At 35.2% G+C, this 25,545-nt stretch overlaps 1 protein-coding gene across 1 annotated transcript; it reads right to left on the bottom strand.

Moving 5' to 3' along the window:
* Positions 1-4,390: 4,390 nt before the first annotated feature.
* Positions 4,391-4,832, bottom strand: LOC143633409 (uncharacterized). Its single transcript, XM_077101727.1, has one exon. The coding sequence runs from the start codon at positions 4,722-4,724 to the stop codon at positions 4,503-4,505; it is 222 nt and encodes a 73-aa protein (XP_076957842.1). The 5' UTR covers positions 4,725-4,832; the 3' UTR covers positions 4,391-4,502.
* Between the last annotated feature and the right edge of the window lie 20,713 nt (positions 4,833-25,545).

A 25,545-nucleotide genomic window follows, 5' to 3' on the forward strand; every position in this document is an offset into this window, starting at 1 on the left:
ATATATATATATATATATATATATATATATATATATAAACCGTTAATTTAAAAGTTTATGGACACCTTTAGACAAAAATGACTTGAAACCTCTTCAGGTTTTTGTTCATTATTATCAATAAGTTATTTTACCCGCATGTAGTGACCAAAGACGATTTTAGATGTTGTTTAATGTACAATATACATATGTTATGACCCACATGACCGATAACAAAGGATGGCTTCGTGTAGGTGTATCTTAAATGATCAGAAAATGTGTAGTATATGGTGCCATGGTGGTTTGAGAAAATAGAGAATATGTGTGCTCAAATGATTCACATAAACATTAAAGCAATATTGACTTGTATATATCATTAGCATAATATATTAGAAATTTGATGAATAGTAAGTTTTGTGAGAGAGGTAGATTTTGGTTTTTAATATATATATATATATATATATACCGTCAATTTTAAAAATATATGGACACTTTTAGACAAAAATGATTTGAAACCTCTTCAGGTTTTTGTTCATTATTATCAAGAAGTTATTTTACCCGCATGTAGTGACCATAAACGATTTTAGATGTTGTTTTAATGTACAATATACATATGTTATGATCCATATGACCGATGACCAGGGATGGCTTCGTGGAGGTGTGTCTTGAATGGTCAGAAATTGTGTAGTATATGATGCCATGGTGGTTAGAGAAAATAGAGAATATGTGTGCTCTAATGATTCAAAGAAACATTAAAAACAATATTGACGTGTATCATTAGCATAATATATTAGACATTTGATGAATAGTAAGTTTTGTGAGAGGGGTAGTTTTTGGTTTTTAATATATATATATATATATATATATATAGGGTAAGGTTAATGTAAAAAACAATAATTTTGTGAGAAGCATAAGAATAGATGTACATCATTGGATCTAGGATCTAGTGGTTGAGATTGGTAGTTTTTAAAAGTTGTATAGTTTCATATTTACATGTTATAGTGTCATATTTAGGTGGTGTACTTTATTTTAAATCATTCTCACACTTCTCACAAAACAATTGTTTTTTATTTGAACCATTTTTTGTATATATATATATATATATATAATTGCTAAAAAATAACAAATTCGGATATTCTGTAAACTATATACTACAATATTATAATTATAACTAGTTTTTATCTCACGTACTACGGGGTTGTTTTACATTATTCGTTTCTAATATTTATATATTTTTTTGGATTTTAATTTTATTTATTGTAAGAAAGTTAATAACATACTTAAGATTTTATGATGAAATGATTTCACAAATAAATGAGATGTTATAGCCCGATTTAAAAGTTATTTGGGTTTGGTGATACTCATGACCTACTTATTATTTTAATATAAAATTGTCTCTTAATTATAAATAATATTTTAAAAAATAAATCAGATACCTATTATGGTATATCCCTATTTTATAGGATTTTCCTATCAAATATTTGGTGAGATTAATTTTAAATTTAATAAGATGTTGTAACTCGTTTAAGGGCTATCTGGGTTTGGTGAGACTCATACATGTGAATTCGGATCAAATGCATGAGAAATCTTCATTTATAAATAAAACAATCTAGTAGTTTGAGATGTAGGAATGTTTCATTTATATATATTTAAAATAAAAATACATTAGACCTTATATAAATCGTCAATATGGCACGATGATAACTTTTTATTGGCAAAAGTCATTTCTATTATTTTACACAAATAATTCTAGATTACTCCTCTAGTTCTCTTAGTCATGTTTAAATATTTGACCTCTCATTTAAGAGAGAGATGTCTCTATCAAATGGTTTTAACCATTGACACACGATGATAATTAAAAGAATATCACTTCTTAAATATTTGATTTTAGTCATCCATGTAAATAAAAGATCAAAATACACAACTCTTTATTACTTTTAATAAAAGGGATGTGATCCTTATATACAACCTCTTGTTTACTGGACATTAGGGATGTCAAAAAAGCCCGAGTAAGACGGGTATACCCGAAATAAATGGGACGGGTATACCCGAAACCTGATGGTCATGGTCGGGTATGGGATTAGGATTTAAAAATTTTCGCGGGTACAGGCCGGGTATGGGATTAGATGATACCCGACCCGATTACCCAAAAGCACATACCCGTTTACCCGAGCCATATACCCGAAAAATTCTTTGTAATTCGTAGGTTGTGAAACACACACACACACACATATATATATAAGTATATAAAAATTATAATTATATTTTTTATTTATTGTCAAGCTTATATATATAAAGTGTTATTATATTTAAATTTGTAATAATTGTTATATGAACAAAAGGTATAAAATAATTATAATGTTAAAAATAATATATACTTAAAAGTCCCAACGGGTATACCAAAAATCCGAGGGTATGCCCGATACCCGACGGTAATTACCCGATAGATACCTGACGGGTAATGGGCCGGGTATGGGACACGATTTTACAAACGGGTATGGGTATAGGATTACCAATACCTGGCCTGAACCCGGCCCGTTGCCATTCCTACTGAACATGTCTATGTAGCTTGTAAAGACCTCTACGTGCCGTATAGGCTACGCATGACTGACAGGAAAAAAAAACAGTTTTTTGCAGTCTATACGGTCGTATAGGACTATAGGACCGTATATAAAACTTTTGGTGTTTAATTGCTCGTATTGCTCCTTGACACACTATAAAACCTATACGGTTATATAGGACTATACGACCGTATAGAAAACTTTTTGGTCTTATACAGGTTCGGTGGTTTACTTCTTAAACAAAGGACAAATGATTTGAAAGTTTAAGTAAGAATCATCCATTTTTATGCATCATGTTAATTTCAAAACAAACCGAGAATCCATACATGTGTATCCTTTTTTTGGTTCAATGGGGTATACTTGCAGGCTAATTTTGTTCCATCATCCCATGGTTTGTAGATTTGGCTTAAAACTATTTAATATTTTTTTTTCTTATGTTATATTACTTAAATTAATTATATCATGGTTCAACAAATAAAAAACAAAAGAACAAAGCAGATTCAGTGGCAGTAATATTTGAAGTGTTAAGTTGTGTTGGATCCAGGGTGTGCAACTGGTCATCCCAACCGGAGAACCGATTTGCATGACTTATAAAACTCGGAACCAGAACTAATACAAATGGTTCGGTCTAGGTAGTTAAACCGGTTTCGCGGGACGGGCTTGTCACACTTATATTCTGTAAAACCAAAGAAAAATAGCTTGAATGCCAACATATATAGTTAAGTTGCTATATTTTCTAAACTTTTTCAATTATAAGCTGCTATATTTTCTAATATTTTACAATTATATACAGATTATGTCACCTCGAAGACAACTTTCGTGAACTCCAAACCCGGAGGAGTTGCATGCCAACTAGATACACATGCTTTTTTTAATTATATAAATTTTAATAGATAATTCATCATATTTTAGAATATTATATAATTCAACTTTTCAATATAAAACATAATAATTCTATATAGGTGAAACAAAACATGAAATGGTTGTAAAAGAGTAAAGCTAAAATTGCTAAAAAAAATAGGTGCAAGCCAGATAATATAGAATGTTAAAGTCACAAATCATATAAATATTGCCCGTATATGGCTATATGGCACTACAAACAATGACCGACAAATATCCGACACAAATTGACACGAGTCAGATGCTATACGACCGTATAGCTCTATATAAGCCGTATAAGAAAGGTGATGTGTGAGGATTTTGGGAGGATCCTAACCCGAATAAAACTGATTGAAGAATTTTTTTTAAGTAAAACATGATTAGAAATGCATATATTGTCATATCGTTAATGTTTCTATTATTAATGTCATCCTTTAAACGATATAGATATCATCTTTAGTGACACCTTGGTCATGACCCACCCCAATGAAAGCCTGAGCTCCTTCATTCTAGAACCCTCAAAACTGTAGATCATGCAACCAAAACATTTTATTAATTTATATTCGTTCTGTACAACATAATTATTATAAAATCAGTTAAAACCATTAATGAAACTAATGAACAAATTATAACCATTCCACCTAGACGTGTTCTATAATTAACTTTTATGAATTTGAATAGACAATTTTAAAAGTCATACGTAGTTGAATATACGACTTTAAATATGTTTTAGTTTGTTCTAACCTTCAAATTTTACTTATATGATCGACATGTTATAGGATACATTCGCTAATATAGCACTTCTATGTATTACAATAAAGTATGTTAGGAATTGAATTAACAGTGCAAATAAACTGTATCAACGCAAGGTGAAATCCGTTTATATAGCCTGAAACCTGCTAGGATTGTTGATTATCATCATATGAAAGCCAAGTTTGCAAACATCAGTTGCAACCAATATTAAAAGTTCTTACTTTTTAGAAATATTTATATATAATAAAAAACAGTGAACTTACATGTTTTATAATTACAAGAAGCACAATTCAAATGTGAGAAAGAAATAAGCAAGGACACAAGGAGGAATGATCAAGTATGTATATGAATACCGATAGTTACAACCAAAATAGGATAAATACAAAAATACAAAACCGCGTGAATCAGAATGGCCATGGCACTTGTGTACATGTTCCCAAACTCGATCACTCTGGTTCGTGCTGGCATCTGGAATAGCAACCCTGGCGACAACAACATGAACATGGCCACTGCTACAACCGCCGGCCCCAAATCTATATGCAACGTGTTCATCATATCTAACTAACTAACCGGTTGATTCAACCTTTTATATATATGTAGAAGATAAGAGAGTTAAGTTGGTTTACTTAATGATGAAGGGAGATGAAGTCATGGTTTACAAGATAGGGTGGTGGGGGACTAGGTAGAGATGGCCAAAAAAAACCGGTTGGGGAACCGGTTTACCGGTTTAAACCGGAAACCGGTTTTTACGAAAACCGGTTTTTTAAAAACCGGTTTGACCGGTTTAGAAACCGCCGGTTCGTCTTTCGGTTACAAGTTCTAGATCCAAAACCGGTTAACGAACTGGTTAATGGAAAAACCGGTTTTTTTTATTAACCGGTTATGGAAAAACCGGTTAATGGAAAAACCGGTTTTTTTATTAACCGGTTATGGAAAAACCGGTTAACCGGTTTATAAAAAAACCGGTTTATAACGGTTATATGCCCGTTTTTTTTGTTTTTGGACCGTTTTTTTTTTTACCATTTTACCCCCACAAACATCTATATATAGTTTAGGTTGGGTATTGGTTAGATCACACTCGATTATACAACTCCAAACGCTCTAAACGTTTATTTCATACGCGATTATTTTGTTATCTCACGCTCAATTATACCACATTACCACTCCATACGCTCTTATTTCGTAGTCGTTTATTTCATACTCGAGTATACCACTCTTATTTCGTAGTCGATTATCATGGCCTCCCAAAGTGCTGCTTCATCCGTCAACATGGGTGCCTCGAACACGGGAGAAACGGTCGTTCGGGTCATCCCCACGAAACGAAACCATGATGTTTGGCAACATTTCGACCTATGCGAAATGTCTAACGGTAGCCAAAAAGCTCGATGCAAACATTGTTTGAAGTTTTATGGCAAAGATGCAAACTCCACTTTAAAAGCGCATGTACAAAGGTCCTTTTGCAAGGCCTTGAAGGACGAATCGGGAAGTAGTTCGCAGCCGGAGATGACGAATCTAGGAGCGGTGTTTACGTACGACGTTGAAGCGGTACGTCAACAGTTTTCAAACTTTGTGATTCAACAAACACTTCCTTTCAACCACTTCGACAACCCTCAATTCACGGAGATGATGCAAAACTATGTTCAACCACGCTACCAACACGTAAGTCGTTCGACCCTTAGAAGAGATTGTCTTAAAGCATGGAAAAACGCTAAATCCGAACTAATTTCATACTTTTCAAACTTACAAACTGGTGTAAACTTAACAACGAATGTGTGGTCGGTACCTCATGGTTCGCCCGACTCATACATTTGTGTGACGGCTCATTGGGTTGACCCCGAGTCGTGGCAAATGATGAAACGAACCGTTGCGTTTCAATTGTTTGATTACCCGCACACGGGTAGAAATATTTTTCAAATTTTGGATAAAGTCATTCGACAATACAAGATTGAACATAAAATCTTTTCAATTTCGTTTGATAACGCGTCCAACAATACGGCCGCGGTTGGCCATTTAAAATTAAAGTATAAACCTATTTGTGATGGAGCGTTTTTTCATAGCCGATGCATTGCACATATTATCAACTTGGCCGTGCAAGATGGGTTAAACGTGATCGAAACGCAAAGAAACAATTTTAAAAGAATGTTACGAGATGTTTTTAGCAACAATAAAACATTTTCAAGATACAAAAAATTTTGTGTAGAAGCTAATTGTCAACGGTTGGGGCCAAATTGGGATTGTCCAACAAGATGGAACTCGACTTGTAATATGTTTGAGAAAGCCATCCAACAAAAAGAATCATTAATTGCGTTTCATCAAATTTTGTCAAGTAGGGGTAAATGTGCACCGTACGATCCTAGAAACTGGTTATTGATTGAGATCGTTACGGAGGTCCTTCAAATTTTTAAATCTTGCACAACTAGTTTATCCGGGGTTTACTATCCAACAAGCCCCATTGCTTTACCAAAAATTGCTGTCATGTGCACAAAGTTGAGTGAACTTCATTGTAGGGGTGCACCTTATTTTGATATGGGTGTAAAAATGAAAGAAAAATTTAGAAAATATTTTCAAGAACTACCCGCTGTTTTGACATGTGCTGCTGCGTTAAACCCTTGCATCAATGTTGGTGGTGTTGAAGCTTTAATAGAAAAAATTTGTGATGAGCTAGGGTTAAACGACGATCAAAACCCCTATTATAGCCAAACTTTAAAGAATGCTTTCAACACCACCTTGTCAAACATGTATGATGTCTACCTTACAAAATACGGGTCGTCTTCCCAAATTCATGACTTGTTAAGAGCTGTTGCCCAATTCCAATCCCAAACCGACCTTGAAATGGGGATGTACTACATGATTTGGGAAGACGCCGGTAAACGTCAAAAGGTAAACACCCCAAGCAGTGAACTTGGAAGGTATGGTGGTACCAACTTTGTGAAACACATGACTCCGATGAATTTAGAAGTCTTGATTTGCTGGCTTGGTGGAGAGGTAAGGAGGATGAGTTTCCGATCCTCGCCGCCATGGCCAAAGATTTACTAACGGTCCAAGCTTCCACGGTAGCTTCGGAGTCTGCTTTTTCTGTTTCTGGCAGGGTTACATCGATTAGGAGGACTCGACTCACTGCACCAGCTATAGAGATGTCGATTTGCTACAAGGATTACTTGGACTCTTTAGATAGGGCACAACATCAACGCTCACTCGAGGGGGAAATGGAGTATGAAGCGGGCTTGTATGAAGATGAGGTCAATGAAGGACATACTCAACCAATGACCGATGAAGAAGCCGCGTACGACGATTACCTAAGAAATAGCTCGGGATCGGGTAGCGAAGAAAATTAGTTAAAGAAACAGCAAACATGGAGGCAAATCATGAGTAAGAAACAGCAAGTTGTTCATGTAATCGTGTCTAAGCATTCTTTTTCCTAATATGTGCTCTTATTTACTTGTTGATTTGGATTTTTCTAATTTAGTTAAAGAAACAGCAAACATGGAGGCAAATCATGAATAAACTGCGATTGGGAACAACAGGAACATCTGCTAGTTCACGATTTAATGTTTGTATTTTTGAGTTAAATCATGAACAACAGTTCTTGGCAGAGATTTATTCAGTGTTAATGATTTAATGTTTGTATTTTTGAGTTACGAATATGCGATAACGATTTAATGTTTGTATTTTTAATGTAAAAACTATAAATGAAAGTTATGTGTTTTTAATCTTTGGTTTGTTGAAAACACATTCACCAACACACACTCATACTCATCTTCCAAGCAAAGAACCCTAACAATGAAAGCAAAGAATGGCTTCGGTCAGTCCGTTTTGCCTTGTAGTTACCGGTTTGTTTATACTGTGAAAAAATAATGGTCTTCATTAAGTACAAAATATAAAAAACAAATATTCGTATTTGAAACCGCGAAATTTAAAAAAAAAAAAAAAACCGGTTAATAAAAAAAACCGGTTAATAAAAAAAACCGGTTTATTAACCGGTTCTAACCGGTTTCTAAACCGGTCCTAACCGGTTAGACCGGTTAGGGTTTTGACAGCAAAAAACCGGTTATTAACCGGTCCGGTTATTAACCGAACCGGTTTTTTTCCGGGCCAAAAAAACCGGTCCGGTTAATAACCGAACCGGTTTTTTTTAAAAAACCGGTTTGTGCACCTCTGGGACTAGGTAACCTTTATCTTAAGTTGCAACTTAACCTTTTTCTCATCACACTACAATAACATATGCCTTTTTTTGGCATTGCTTTTGGTGTTCATCATCAGAAAGTGTGGTAGACAATTCTTATAAAATTATTTATATAGAGCAAAGAGAAAGTTGGTGTCACAACAAAGCGGGTGTTTTCATTTTTCATATATATGTATTAATGGTTTTGAAAGATGATGCATGCATTGGTGTTTGCTGGGTGGTTATGGTGGTAATGAAAGATGTTTGTGCCGGTTTGGAACCCAGGTTCGACTCCTTAAAACAACAAATGATTGTTATATTTTTTTAATTGTGTTATTTATGTTTTTTTGTATATTTTATTTTTATTTTTGTTTTTTTAGTTCCGGTATTGTAACGTATGTCATGGAGACTGGCCAAGTTTTTGCAGATTCATCGCCTCAACGCTCGGGTTTTACCAAAGTTCAAGTTTTACTGACCAACGCCACCTCATTGGTACACCTCAGTTTTTAAATTGTTTTTTAGTTCTGATGACATAACGCACATAACCAAAACTGAACGAATTCGTGTCGACTTACCGTCTTAAAGGAGGGACCTACAATGTTTGAATTTTACCAACACTCCTAAATGAGTTAAATGTGTATAAATTTGAAGTCTTAATTTCAACAATTGATTAAAAAAAGGCTTATATACTTTAAGAGTTAATATTTGCATTTTATATCTTGAATCCGTATGTTATGTCCGTTCCATATCATGTATTTCCAGAACCATCCATTAAATTCACAAAAATAAATCGTAAATAAACTGGAAAAGTTACGGTATCGTAAGGCAAGCCTTTGATCGGGAACCATTTTGTTATGTTTTTTTTTTCTTTTTTTGTTTTGGTGTAGTTCAGGTACTATAACGAGTATGATAGAAACCGACCAAATTCGCGCAAACTCACCGACTCAAAACTTGGGAACGTGAACGCTCGGGTTTGATAAACCCCACGTTTTATCGACTGACGTCACCCCATTGATTCACCTTAATTTTTATATGTATGATTTGTTGTTTTAGTTCTGGAACCATAACGAGTAACTAAACAATTTTTTTTTGTTTTTCCGGTACTGTTACGAACGTAGTCAATACTATGCCTAGATTTTATCGACCATTTTTTTCGCGCAACGCGCGAGTAACTTGCTAGTTTAAAGTAATAAAGAAATTAAATGTGCTCTATCATGTAGTTTGCAATCTACAGGTTTGATAATAAGGTGGAACGATATTTAGAATCGAATAGGGTTTTTTATGCGTAGATATGATTTCTATTTTAAAACGTGTATCGTCGAACCAAACTCATTTTATTATTTCCGTTCGAATTCTTTAGTTCACTCTCGTTCGAAACTCTCAACCCAAAAATGTTTTCAATAGCAATTGGCCTTTTGTCTCAATGACATTTGGGTGATGGTTAAGACTTGGGATCCTTGTGGTCTCAGGTTCGAAACCTGACTCAATGGTATTTTCCTACAGTGGTGAGTTTCCTCCTTAATGGTGTTCTGGGATGAGTTAGGCCTAGAGCGTCAAAACTAGTATTGACGGTTGACATCCCGTCTAAGAAAAGTTCACTCGGGTATTGATGGTGAATCCAAACGCAACTTTAATCAATTAGCCGGTTTCCTAACATGTAACATCATGCGTATCATATGATAGTGGTAACGATTGACAAAACCAGTAAGCCAACCTATTTAGGCCACCCGTAGTGTGTGTGGTCTTTGGGTGAAGTTGGGCAACGTTTGGCGAAAACACCCCCCCCCCCCACGGGGGGGGGGGGGGGTATGTGCGGCGATAAGGGGGCAAGGTATATGTCGCCGGCAAGGTATTTGTCAACGGTCACTTTAAAAAATATTAATAAAAAACTTAGTATAAATACCAAACCAATTCAACCATTTTCATCATATCATACACAAACTCAAATATAAATACCATTTTCACCATTTCATACTTCTTCATAATTTCATTTCATACTATCTCAAAATGGATTCCCTGGATTCCCCGAACTCTTCCGACATTTGGGATCAAGTATATTAGGAGAGTCGGAAAATTCGTCAGATGCAACAACGAGCATTGGAGGAGACAGAAGAGGTCATCGGTGCAATGCAGTCCGTCGCCAATAAGATAGTGTCTGGCTCTACTAGCTCTTCGTCGCCACGTAGGAGATCTTATATCCTTCGGGATCGTAACGAAGTAAACGATCGATTGATAAAGGACTACTTCAACGACACACCTACATTTAACGACGTTACGTTTCAACGTCGTTTTCGTATGTCTAAGAGTTTATTTTTGCGCATCGTGGGAGTTTTGGAGTGAGAGTATACGTATTTTCAACAAAAACCCGACGCAAGGGATATTTAGGATTCAGCACCATCTAAAAGTGTACTTCGGCGCTACGCGTCCTCGCATACGGCAACACGACGGACATCAACAACGAGTAATTTAAAGATGGCTGAGAAAACGACGCGAACTTTTTCATCGGTAAAATTTAAATTGTTTATATTAATTATTGTTTTTAATATAAATAGTTTTTAATAATTTATTTGTATAGGAATAATACTATTATACGCTGGTCATTATTTGAGGATTCCAACTTCGAGCGGCCTGACTCGCATATACGATGTACACGGAAGCAAAATATTCTTTTCCCCACATGATTAGAAGTATAGATTGCATGCACTGAACCGCATGGCGAGGTCAATAAACTCGTAGTGACCATGGAGTACCAACGGTTAGTCTTCAAGACATTTGTTCACACGATTTCTGGATTTGGTCGGCCTACTTCGGCTCCGTCGGGTCTAACAACGATATAAACGTTCTCAACGCGTCGCCCGTGCTAGAGTATTACATCAGTCGTAGCATACCGGTCTTACCGTTTTATGCCAATGATACTATCTATCGTCACAGATACTATTTGGGAGATAGGATATATCCAGAGTACTCGATCATCGTCAAAATATTTCAAGACCCGATCGAAGAAAAAAGAGAGTACTTTAAGAAGAAGCGTTGGCATTATGTGAAAAACCCATGCTGTGTATGGTCGACGGAAAAAATGAACGATACCATGTGTACTTGTATCATATTGCATAATACGATTTTAGAAGAGACTGGCAAAGCAATATGTCAACACTATATACCAGGAAGCGTTCCAGAACAGTTCCCGGTACCAAACGTAGAGCAACGAACTCATAACATTCACGAGCTCACATCAAGTGAGATACATAACCAACTTATGGCTATGTTGGTTCAACATGTGTGGGATAATCGTCTCGTTGAAGTAGAAAACGAGGACGAGAACGAAGACGAGGAGGAGAACGAAGATGAAGACGAGGACGAGGACGAAGACGAAGATAACGAATAGATTAGTATTTTTATATACATTTTTTATTTTATTTTTTGGTGTGTTTTTTTAATTTTGATTATAATTTATTTTTCTTTTATTTAGTTAATTTAATAAATTTTAATAACTTAAATAGTTTTTGTTTGTGTAGTTTAATTACAAAAATTAAACAATAAAAATTGGTGACGTGGCACTGGAGGCGCTACAACACCATTACACCCTAGAAAGAATTTTTTATCTATTACTGACTGAACGTCACGTGTTACAATTCGTCTAATTTGTAGCTCTGTACTACACATAGCCTTAGTACAACTATACAATTGTTTCTACCAATTTTTTTAATTAAATATATAATCATTTGGTCTGCTTTTCCGGTTACCGTTTTCAGTTGTATATACCTAATGTTATCATATTTTTAGGTCATAAATATGATAAATACAATGATTGAAATATTTCTCTTTTGTAATGCATATATGCCCAAATAATTTGCCAACTTTATATTTATATATATAAATATATAATATAGTATATGGGAAACATTATATGCAGTTTTTCAGGTGTGGTGAGTAAACATTTCCCAACACTACTATAAAATTTATAACAAATACAAAAAAGGGTTAATGTTAATACAAGGTACACGAGTCATGACTTTTTGAAGGGTCATGAACCCATATGTAATGTTACCTGTATCTATGGGGTGCAGGTTTGGTATTTGAATCATACTTAAAAACTCGAGATTCGATTTGAATTTAATAATAGCAAGATTCAATTATAAAAAGAGAACATTCCAATTGCCTCCCTGGAAAATATAGTCGCGAGATGGATTAACCACTGAAAAAGAATTTGCGCATGTTGTACCATTGGATTTCTCGGCGGGTTTTTCTGACTCCTACCGTCAGTTGACTGACGGATGCCAAGGGCATTTTGGTAATCATCTTTTAATAATAATAATAAATTATTATTATTATTATTATTATTATTATTATTATTATTATAATAATCTCTCTTTCATCATCATCATCATCATCATCATCATCTTCCACCTGTTCTCAATCTCTCTCTCTACATACATGTATGTGTGACTGTGTGTTTGTTTATGAATGCAAATGTTAATAATAATAATAATAATAACCCCACCCACCCACATTGTTCTCAATCTCTCTGTACATATATATATTTGTGACTGTGTGTTCGTTTATGAATGCAAATGTAATGATGATGATGATGAAAAAGATGATTGGAGATGGCGATGATGATATAAATATCTGTCTGATCTTCATATTACAGATCCGAGCAATGGCGGTGACCGTACCCAGACTTTTTTGTCCCGGACTTTTTCGTCGGCGCAAGAGCCATTGGACGGGTCGCCGGAACTTTCGACGGCGGCAGTGGTGGTTGATATGGGGTTTGATGACTTGGGGTTTCGTGAAAGAATGGGTTGTCAGAAGTCGGCGGCGGTGTGGTTGAGTTTTCCAGAAAAAATGGGTGGTGGAGGATTCTTTGGTGGGTGGTGGGTGTGACGGGTAGGGTAAGTATGGTGAAGGTGATTAAGAAAGACTACATGATGGTTGTTTGATGATTAATGGTTGTAATCCATGATATTGGAAGACCTGCAACTTTTTCGCGTCTTTGGGTTGTTGGGTTGTTGATTAGAGTTGTGTTTTAGGGTTGTTGATTGAAGACGATGAAAGAGTTCATCAATTTCTGGGTTAAATGATAGAAGATGAAGAAAGGAGTTCATCAATTTCTAGGTTAATTGATGAAGTTTCTGGGTTAATTGATGAAGATGAAGATATAGGGGTAAATGGGTCATTTTAACAGGTTAAAGGAAAGTCAACTGACGGTAGGAGTCAAAAAAACCCACCCGAGAAATCCAATGGTACAACATGCGCAAATTCTTTTTCAGTGGTTAATCCATCTCGTGACGATATTTTCCAGGGAGGCAAATTAGAATTTTCTCTTATAAAAAACAAACTGCCATTGAATTAAAAAATCCGTAGGGTTTGATTATTCAATTTCAAATTCAATAATGGTCACCAACCATCACCGGCCAAACCTCACCACTGATGTCGCCATCGCAAGCGGCATGAATCATGTCATTGACGCCACATACACACAGTGGTGGACACCAAAATTTTTATGGGGTGTAAAGTTTTAGGTGTCATTTGTTAATTTAATTTTTTTAGTATGGGTCAAGTCGGAATTCTTGCTGAAATTGGGTCAATCTGCTTCTAGCGATGGAATGGCGTCTCACGAGTCATGTCTAGCGATCAGTTTTCGACAGTGATTCGTTTACTACTTATTTTAACCTTCTTTTCTTCTTCTTTCATTTTTTAATATGGTTTAAATGATGGCCAAGGTTTAACATTTGGACAACGAGCCTAGGAATTAAGTCAACTAAATGTTAATATTTAGATATTGGTCATGGGACCTACGAGTTAACATTTGGACTTAATTATAAAATTATCTTAGAAATTAGTGTTTGTTTGGAATTCTTATTTATATTATAAAATTTATAAATATCTAATTTGGTTTAATTTGAGGTCGGTTTTAAATTTTCATTTTGTTCGGTTTCAATATTTTTAGGGGTGGGGGGATGTTGATGTTAGCATATCGCTATCTAGTAAAAAACAATTAAATCAAGTTCATAATCATCTAAGCGGGCTAGGGTAAGTAGGGTGTCGAACCACGATGAGTATGTGGTCAGTGTAAAGTGTAACCAATTTCTAATATTATAGAGTAACAATTAATAGTGCTGATCACACAAGAAAACAAATTTTGTTTCTAATATTAAGAAAACAATTAAACAACTTTCAAACAATTAATAACAACAAATCACACCCGGGTTTCAAGTAAGCAAATATACAGTAATCTTATGTTAACTTAACAAATTAATTGTCAAATATCAAATCAAATTGACTAACTAAGCAAACCTTAGGCATCAAAATCACTAACACACGACACTGGTTATCAAAAAGTCTCTGCCAGTGTGCCTCAACTAAAGGCAATTGTATGCTTCATCATATTCAAACTAGTTAAAACAACCCTATAAGCAAATATCATTGCAACTGGCACACTAATCGTTCTGATCGATATAAACCTAAACCGACTGAGTACACAGTAATACCAAATACCAATACTCTTAGATTAATCATAAACAATTACAAATAATTTGTTCTTAAGACATGAGAAAAACTGTAAAACTCTACATCCCGATATGATTCGATAAGACTAGCCGAGCATCATCATTGATATGTCTTCAATTATAATGAGGAAGGCTATTAGGATTGATCAAGATATAATTGATAGCCCTGTAATTCACCCAAAATTGCCTAACAGCTGCTAGAAGTAATAACGGATTAGGGTTCGTAAAATAGAAGATATATGTCAAAACCCGATTTTTCCCGTTTCTTATGTCCATCGCGATACGCGATGGATATAGCCTCATGTCGTCTCCTACCATGAACTAAGAAGACCTCATATTTGGATTCCTCTCATCGAGAAACCTAAAATTCATATATTATGGGTCTCATAACTCATTTTTAAGCCCAGGATATGCTCGTTTTACTTCTTGGTCGTTTTTTGTCAACCCATCTTGTTTAGTTTTAGCATCGGCTTTAGGTTTCTCATCCAAAATCTTCCCGAATCCTTCTAACACTTCATAAGACTTCATTTATGCTCCGGTCTTCCCGAGATATCATGCTCGTACAAGTCTCCAATTAAACATCTTTAACGATCAATTATCTGAAATTCAAAAGCACGTATGAAGTACCATAATTATAACAATATACTCAATAAAACTACACAATTAACTCACTAATATATATACAAAACACCCGACCATCACATCCCTACACTAATCTTTTGTTTTCCCTTAAGTAAAGTCTAAAGTAAACATCAACCTCCATCATAGGTATGTCAATTATCACCATTAATACTAGTAAGGTTTAAAGTCATACCCAATTTCCAAAAATGAAACTTTCTTGATGAACAAACCACAAATATAAATATTAATGCTACAAAAACAATATAGCCTTCCAGACGAGTGTACATTATTTCCGGTTAAGGCATACATGTTCATACCCCTTACACTATCAACACTCCTCTTGGTTTAATATCTCGACTAGCAAAAGATGTGCTAGTATGTCTCTGCCCTCAAATACCAAATATGATTCACAACTTAATATGCTTACAGGTCAGTCTTATCTCCATCCATTACCTACGGTTGCATAAAGACTCGGACTAAGGTTTTGCTGAGGCATAGGTATGGGTGCGGATTAAGCATATTTAGTGACTAAGGTGGATGAAACCCAGTTTTAAAAATAAACAATCAGATACAAATAAACTGGTATTTCCAATAACTTAAATAAAACTGATAACTTCTTTTTGGCTTTTCATGTTTTTTTACTAACTGATAAACAATACACTTAAACAAAGATATACAACTCTAACATACACATATTTACAACTCTTTTGACTATAAACTTGATAACGAACTGGATTTTATCATATAGGGTTAAATAAAATAAATGCCAAGGCTGAAACGGTGTGTAATGTTCGGTTTGAAAATGAAAAGGAATATGGTCTAAACGGACTCCTAGGGGGATAATGTCGGGTAATGATGTTTATTTAGTGGGAGAAATATATGTACGAGTTTTCTAAAGTCCTAATCTCTATACAGATGGTGGTATTAAGATCTTGATAAGCATATGACAAGCAAGTTCTAATTCTGTGAAACATACCAGTTACCCTCAATAAATGATAAGACATGATTTATATTTATTATATAATATGTGTATTAAGTATATGGGCTATCTCACAATATGTCTGTCTGGAAATATGGGCTACAGATATGAATCAAGTATACCCGTCATCTTGACTTATTATCCCCTCCTAAACGACCCAAATTTCAACTTCTCTTGTTGAAAAAAAATGTTAGGAAAACTATCGAGAAGCTGAAAAACAACCATGACCAAAACCTATAACTTGGCATTAATGACAATAATTAACCGTTAACAACATTGGTTTCCGAACACTCTTCGAGGTACTATCGGGCTAAAAATTTCAATTTTCCCCCATCCCCACACTTTAGTTTGACATTGTCCTCAATGTTAAAAATATAAACTGTTTAAAGAACGTTTGGAGGACGGGGTTGAAATTGACTATTTAATAATTTATTAACTGGGTCTCTAATGTGATGGTTCTGCTAAACAAATATACAATTACACTCTTAACACTCAACTAAAATAACAAAATAGATTATGAAACTAAAATCACCTAATATGAATGACAATGCAATGCTAAATGAGGCTCGTAAACTGTCGTAAACATTTGTCTCATCCAAATACCAACAGAACAACCGAATCTGCAAAATTGAGACGTGTAGAAGCAAGGTTCTTACAAGTGTAAGACATAGGTATTTTAAAAATTTGCAAAAATGATTTTTTATTAATTTTATAAAATGATTACCGAGCCAAATTAGTTAGTTTCATAATAAATTTTATTAAACAAGTTAAAAAATGCTAAAAGACCTAACTCACTTTCGTATGAATCACGATTGCATTTGGCGTATGCAACAAGCTTTTTAAACTCCCTGGTAGCACAGGTGGACGAGTAAGGTCTCGTGAGGGTTTATAGCGAACTACGTCCACAAAGTTTCAAATACAACAAAATATACACGTACATGGATTAACCACAGCTAAAAGAACATAAACGCACTATGGGTAGCTTAACTGAAACCTCATTTTGTGGAAAAAAAATTTACCGAACGCATCAAAATCCCAACTTTTCTCGTGCGGTATCCCCACACTTAGATGTTGCTATGAAAGTAAACTTTAAATACAATTAGTAATATAAAAACTCAAACAAAATGCAAACTAAAAATATACAAAATGTACAATTACCACCCTTTTGAAACTTTTATGGCATTCAAGGTGGGCGTCTAGCCCGCTCCTGTGCAACATTCTCATTATAAGCACGCTTTTCTTCGATCGTTTGTTTCCAGTCTTCTGATAGGCCAGGATCTGGCCCGAATATCCTCAATCTCCACTCTCGATCATTTTGGTTGGGTGGATATCTCACCTTCTTCTTCCTTGGTCGGTTACCTTTCTCTACCACCTTCTCACTCTCTTGTTTCTCAAATCCCTTCTTATATGTCCTGTCAATCACAAAACATTCCTCTTTTGTGTGATACTTGTCCAAGGATACACACTTTTCAACAAGAGGGTTAGTAGCATTTTTAAACAATGATAACCATTTATCACAGTCTCCACACTTGATTCCAAAACCCCATTAGCACAATCAATTACCGCATGTGTTGTGGCAAGGAATGACCTACCCAATATGACTTGTGGTTGTGTATTATCCACACATTTAGCGTAGTCAAGTACAAGAAAGTCAACTGGGTAACAAAATTCCTCCACCTGAACCATTACATTAGTCACCATGCCCCGAGAGAGTGTACGAGTTTGATCCGCCAACACCACGGTGGTGTTTACCCTTTCTAACGGACCAAGTTATACTGATCATATAAACTACCAGGCATGATACTGACACATGCTCGAAGATCTATAAGTGCCCGATCAGTTTTAAATTCCCCAATTTGAATTGATAAAATGACACTCCCAGTTCTTGGAGCTTATTTGAGGTGGTGTTATTCTCCACCTCATCAACTTTTATGTTGTTCAATTTACTCATTAAACATTTATCACATGAACAATTTTCACAAAAAAGATGTTTCATTTAATTTTAATTATGAGTTATTTTGGAAAATTGTTTCATTTTGACCAACACAAATACTATCATCACTAACATCTTCCACCACTCCATCAACAAATTGTGGTGGTGAATCAACTTTAACACTAGAAATTTCAAAACTAGGTAAAAGACTTACCGCATTGATGTGCACATTGTTTCCCTTCTTAGAGCTTGAACAAAGTATTGTGGGTTTACTGTGGTGTCACTCGGTAGCTGACCCGCACTTTTCTGCAATTTCACCATGTTGGAGGCTAGATAACCATTCTGTTTTGCCATTACTTCTGAAGATTTATCTCTTAACTCGAACTGCTTCTGAGTATCTTTTTGATTCTCTGTCTCTAGCTTTAGCAAAGTGTCCAATTTCGAGTGCACTGACTCATATGATATTCCCGAAGACCCTTTCTGCTAGTCCTGATTCTAGCCACTCGATGAACTGTTATCCCGATTACCGTCTCTGTTACAGCCCCGACGACTGCTTAGATTATATAACCCCTTCTGATAACCGCCTTGACGGTAATTTCCCTGATGTCGGTTCTGGCTCAAACCCTGAAAATTCGGATTTGACTGGGTAGCTGCATTCTCGTATCTAAAGTTCGGGTGGTTCCTTAGGCCCGGGTGATAGTGTTTGAGTTAAACGTTCGCCTTTGGAATCCACGTAACCATATTTAACCTCCTCGGGATCCTCATCATTATCCTACTTGGGGAAATTTTCTGCTTTGTGCCCGAGTTCACCACAATCCTCAGAAATGAGAATTTCACCCCGAATTTACCGACCTCCTTTTTATCTTTTATGTACACAGCCAACTCCCATTCTAACTCACATATCCAACTCCCTTGCTGAAAGTAGTCAAATAATTATTAACTAAATTACGCTAATCTAGACACTAAGTAATAATTCAAGACTCTTAAAACTCGACTAAACCACTATCCAGCAAGTGAACCGGTCGACTCTAGTATAGCTAAGTAAGTCCGGATATCGAAACCACGCGACTCTTTATATTACGTATATTAACTAGTTAGACTCGACTAACTGACACGACTATTAAAATATTATTATTAAGGGGGGGGTTTAAATTATTTAATATTAAACTAATAAAAATAAATTAAATAAGTAAAGACAAAAAATAAAACACAAGACAATTTATTTCAACTGATTTAGATGGTAATGAAAAACCACCTAGGCTGGAATCCCCAAAGTTTTAGTTATCAAATAGTTGGAAAATATGAGTTATGGAACTGGGATCGTAAAATAGACACTAAAAAGAAAACCCAAACAGGACCCTTGACTCTTCTCAAGAAGACACCTATGGGTTTCTAATAAGTTTTAAGACACCAGTTTATAAATTAAACTACCTTACAGTTATCCAATTAATTTATGAAAGAGTACATTTATAGTGAAATCCTACTTTACAGCACGGAAATCAAAGGTAATTTAATAAACTCAATTGAGTCGCTAGACAAGGTTAAATAATCAAACCTAGACGGACTCCTTACGAAGAACTAAATCTAGGAATCTTAATTAACAAAGATCTAACAATTACCTATCACCTTACAGCTTTCTAGGTTAGCCTCACACTTTTATTCGTTTGACTAATAATATTATTCCTATGATATTATTCGAATTCAATCATAAACTAGTCAAGACCATGCACTAAATGACCTAACAAAATCCTATTATATGAAACAATCACCAAGGATTATGTGGAATAATAAAACTAGAACAACCAAAACCAAGTGCACATACTGTTGGACTCGGTCTGCCCAAGAGACATATTATAATTGATGTGGCTAGTACGTTATGATCCAAGTCGGGTCATACCCAATAACAAGCTAGACAAACACCGATAATATTCGTTTACATATGATGTGATCATAACAAATGAATATTAACACTTGAGTTATTTGGAAAGAGGTTTCTAAATAAAATGTACTTGATTTATGTTTTATGAGAGAACATTACATAGTGTTATTTAAGTTGGTTGAATAACAATATGTGAATAATAATAACCAAGCATGTATCTTAACATATAATAAGTTTTATAAGTTATAAGTTATAAACATATAAATATATATATATATATATATATATATATATATATATATATGAAACTTTATAAAAAAAAGGAAAAGGAATAATACTATTTCAAATGTAATATTATTATATGTTTGAGTGGAGACATGCAAGGTGAGTGGAGACATGCAATGGTTATTATTGGTGGAGAGAAAGATGCCTTTGAATAAAACCAAGTCTTTCTCTTTCATTCTTTCATAACACACATAATTTCCAAGTAAACTTTTCTCTCTTCCTCTCTTGGGTATTTTCATCCAACATAAGAAAAGAAGAAGAAAATTTCAAGTGCAAATCCTAGCTAGAAGTGGTGTGTTGTTGAAGCTTGGGGTATTCTAGCTTGAGGAGCTTCCATATTCAAGTTCTTACCTTTCAATCATCATCTCTTTCACCCGGTTTTGTCATATTGAAAGGTAGTAGTAACATGCATGGACTTATAGTGACATGTATGTATTTGATAGTGTGTAATTCGTATTTGGATCCGGGTTTGGGTTTTGCATGTTTAAAATTGGTTTTATACATATCATGTTAACAAGATTTAAAACTTTTATATCCGCTGCGTTTTTTGGTAAAATAGGGATTTTATCACTTTGATAATCTTGTTAAAACCCAACAATGGCATCAAGAGCCGCTTATACGAATGCATGCTTCATTAGACCCAAAATTTTTCGGGTTTATGGTGGGTTTCACCATTTGGCAGAAACTTTTTGGGGTTTTGGTTACCCCATGGATTTTCAAGGTTATACTTTACATGCATGTGGTAATCTTGAAAAACCAAGTCATTTGAATGATTGTTTAGTTTGTTTGGACAAAACCCGAAACTTTCGGTTTGCTTAAGCTTTTGCCGAAAGTTTTGAGGCAAAAAGGGGAACCATTTTGGTCTTGTATTATTGCATATTTGGATGTGTAATAGATTTTCATAACCTAGCCATGGCCTTGTGTTTGGTTGAATGATTGTGTTGGTTGTTTGTTCATTCGATTTGGTTGTAATATTTATTTGGGTTTGTAATCTATTTATTCATTCATTTGGTTTGTAGTAATAAGTAGATTAGATGTATTTATTTTACTAGAAAAATGTATTAGGATATATTTTGTAAAAGAAGATGCATGGATGGAAGCCCAAATAAAATGATGGAGACCACAACACCGGGGTAAACACTTGGAGCATATGGATGCGGAATCAAGTGGGATTTCACCGACACAAGTGCATGTTCTTTTGGGTCCCTTAGGAGAGACTTTTTGACACACTTGTCTTCGGTCAACAAGTGTGGTCAACATTAGGAGGCTATGGTTATGAACTTGTGGTTGTATATATTTTATGCTTGCATGGTTGATTTACTTATGTTTGTATTATTTGCAATATGGTTTGCTTAAAATCAACTAGCATAAAATTGGTTCCTTAGAAATCGTTAGGTAATAAAAAAATTGGTTTTATTAATAACTAATGATTTCATAATAAAATGGGTTTTATTAATAGGAACTTTGAAAATGGGTTTTTCAACTAAGTACCATACATTTGAATGCATGCAAATGAAAGGTACAATAAATAGTTTTCCAATCTAGAATTTAGAAAACTTAAATCCCTTTTAAAACAAGTTAAACACCATCTTTTTATACGACACTTAAGTCACTTGTAGACTTGAAAGTGAGTTAGGATCACCTAAGCACTTTTAAGAAAACTTGTTATCTTATGGTGATTTTACAAGTACTTTTGGCATTAGGATCACCTAACCACTTGTATGAGTAAACTCACACGTGTGTATAAGTAGGATGACTTGATTTGAAACCATGACTATTGGATCACCTTAACATGGCGTTCAAAGGTGTTGATGGGATTAAACATACCAACTAAACATATGATGTTTAACCGATCCCATAAAACTAGAAGTTGCAAAGGGTTGCAATCGTTAAACGTTGACTACCTTGTTAATTTGAATAGTAGGATAAAGGTCACCTAACTATTATTTGAATGAAACGTTGGGTTCTAGATTTTAATCAATAATTGTCTTGGAGACATTAAAGGGTATTAAAGATTAAAATTTTATTAATATCGAAAATACTAATTTGAACTTTGTTAAAATTTCTTTTAGATGGCCGCAAACAACGCACCAAACGCTATTATCCCACCCGTGCATAACTTATCACTAAGATCCATTTTGGATAAGGATCGTCTAAACTATAACAACTTCATGGATTGGTATCGAAACTTGAGAATTGTTCTCAAGCAAGAAAAGAAGTCTTATATTTTAGATGATCCTATTCCCGATGAACCAAACGTTGACGATTTAGATGCCTATGCGAATTGGTTAAAATACACCGAGGATTCGGTGCAAGTTTCTTGCCTCATGTTGAGAACAATGATTCCCGAGATCCAAAAGGATTTCGAGAATCATGGGGCGTATGACATGATTACCCAGCTTAAGGAAATGTTCCTTACTCAAGCTCGGGTTGAGCGATTCGAAACGGTTCGAGCGCTTCATGCATGTCATATGGAAGAAACCCAATCTGTTTCATCTTATGTACTTAAGATGAAGAGCCACATTGATCGGCTTGAACGGCTTAACTGTCCCGTCTCAAAAGAGTTAGCCACGGATTTGATCCTAAATGGCTTAACTAAAAGGTTTGAGACATTCGTCATGAACTACAACATGAACGGATGGGACAAAAGCATTGGTGAGCTTCACGCAATGCTTAAGACAGCCGAAGCCGGCATGGGTAAAAAGGTTTTACCCGTTCTTGCGATCAATGAGGGTGGCTCAAAGAAAAAGCATCACCCGGAACCAAAGGCAAGGGGCAAGTCAAGAAGGGGTTCAAGGGAAAGGCAAAGGCGGAACCAAAACCAAAGAAGCTAAAGGTTAGCGCTGAGGATCCGTGCTTTGGTTGTGGTGAGATAGGTCAATGGATGAGAAACTGTCCGACCTATCTCAAGTAGTTGAAAGCTAAGAGGGATGCGGGGAAAACCTCAGGTACAACTTTCATGATTCACATTGATCTTAATATTATTTCTTCTAACACATGGGTATTGGATACCGGATGTGGAACTCATATATGCAATTCATTGCAGGGGTTCAAAAGAAGAAATGAAGTGAAGAAAGGAGATATAAGTCTTTTCATGGGCAATGGAGCAAAGGTTGACGTCCAAGCCCGAGGAGATTATGTTTTAAAACTTCCAAATGGTTTGGAAATTATTTTGAAAAACATTTTATATTCCCCTAGTTTGACTAGGAATATTATCTCTGTTTCTGTATTAAGACAATCTGGTTATGACTTTAAGTTTGTTGATAATGGTATTTATGTTTTCATGGATAATGTTTTTTATTTTAAAGCGATGCCGTTTAATGGAATTTATGAATTAATTCATGATGACTCATACATTGATAACTCGTTGTACCAAGCTAACACCAAAAGACTCAAAATGGATTTGAGTAATACTTTTCTTTGGCATTGTCGTCTTGGTCAGATAAACAAGAATCGTATTCATACACTTCGAAAGAATGGTCTTTTGAAATCAAATGTTGATTCATTTGATGAATGTGAATCTTGTTTATTAGGAAAGATGACCAAAGAGCCCTTTAATGGAACAAATGAGAGGGCGAAAAACTTATTAGGTATTATACATTCGGATGTATGTGGACCTTTTAGGAAAATGACAAGAAATGGTGAAAGATACTTCATTACCTTTACCGATGATTATAGTCGCTATAGGTATGTGTTCTTGTTAAGACACAAAAATGAGGCCTTTGAAATGTTCAAAGTCTTCCAAAATGAAGTACAAAATCAACTCAACAAAACAATCAAAGTACTACGTTCTGATAGAGGAGGTGAATACCTCAATGATGCGTTTCTAGAACATCTTAGGAGTTGTGGGATTGTCTCACAACTTACTCCACTTGGAACACCACAACATATTGGTGTGTCCGAGAGGAGGAATCGAACTTTATTGGACATGGTTCGATCCATGATGGCTAGAAGCTCATTACCTCTATCATTTTGGGGTTTCGCTGTGATCTCCGTTGCCCGTATTTTAAATATGGCACCAACCAAGAAAGTGGATAGGACACCTTTTGAAATATGGCATGGAAAGGCTCCAAAATTTTCATATTTAAAGGTATGGGGTTGTGAGGCTTATGTTAAGATCTACACCCCTGAAAAACTTGAATATCGATCCACTAAGTGTATATTTGTAGGATATCCCACGGATTCGATGGGATATTATTTCTACAATCCAAGCGAGCATAAAGTGTTTATAGCTCGAAAGGCTAAGTTCTTGTAAAGAAGTTTCCTTATGGAAGGAACTGATAGAACTGTAGAACTCGAAGAGGATCGAGAACTACAAGCCGATACACGTTTGGTTGACGCTAGCAATCAACAAGAGGTTGTTGAGGATGATCAAATGGTTGATCAAAACACACAAAACATTCGCAAATCTGGTAGAGTTAGCACCCCACCTGAGAGATATGGATTTTTCATGGATGGATGCTACGTGGTAGATTCGGATGAACCCATCACATACCGAGATGCAATGTCGCAATCTGAATATGACAAATGGCTAGAAGCCATGAATGTTGAGATGCAATCCATGCATGACAATCAAGTATGGGACTTGGTTGCTCCACCTCTAAATTCCAAACTCGTTGGAAGTAAGTGGGTTTTCAAGAAGAAAACTGATATGCATGGAAACTTGGATACTTATAAAGCTAGACTTGTAGCAAAGGGTTTCACTCAAACTCAAGGGGTTGATTATGATGAAACTTTCTCGCCCGTAGCGATGCTAAAGTCTATTAGGATATTGTTTGCCATAGCCGCATATTATGACTATGAGATATGGCAAATGGATGTCAAAACTGCTTTTCTAAATGGGCATCTTAATGAAGATGTTTATATGGTTCAGCCTGAAGGTTTTGTCGATCCACAACATCCTAACAAAGTATGCAAGTTGAAGAAATCAATCTTTGGATTGAAACAAGCATCTAGAAGTTGGAATCACCGTTTTAATGATGAAGTTAAGAAATTTGGATTCATAAAA

Source organism: Bidens hawaiensis, unplaced genomic scaffold (assembly GCF_021521415.1).
Source record: "Bidens hawaiensis isolate Kalapana, Puna unplaced genomic scaffold, B.hawaiensis_p1.1 tig00006717_1, whole genome shotgun sequence".
Classification (NCBI taxonomy): Eukaryota; Viridiplantae; Streptophyta; class Magnoliopsida; order Asterales; family Asteraceae; genus Bidens; species Bidens hawaiensis.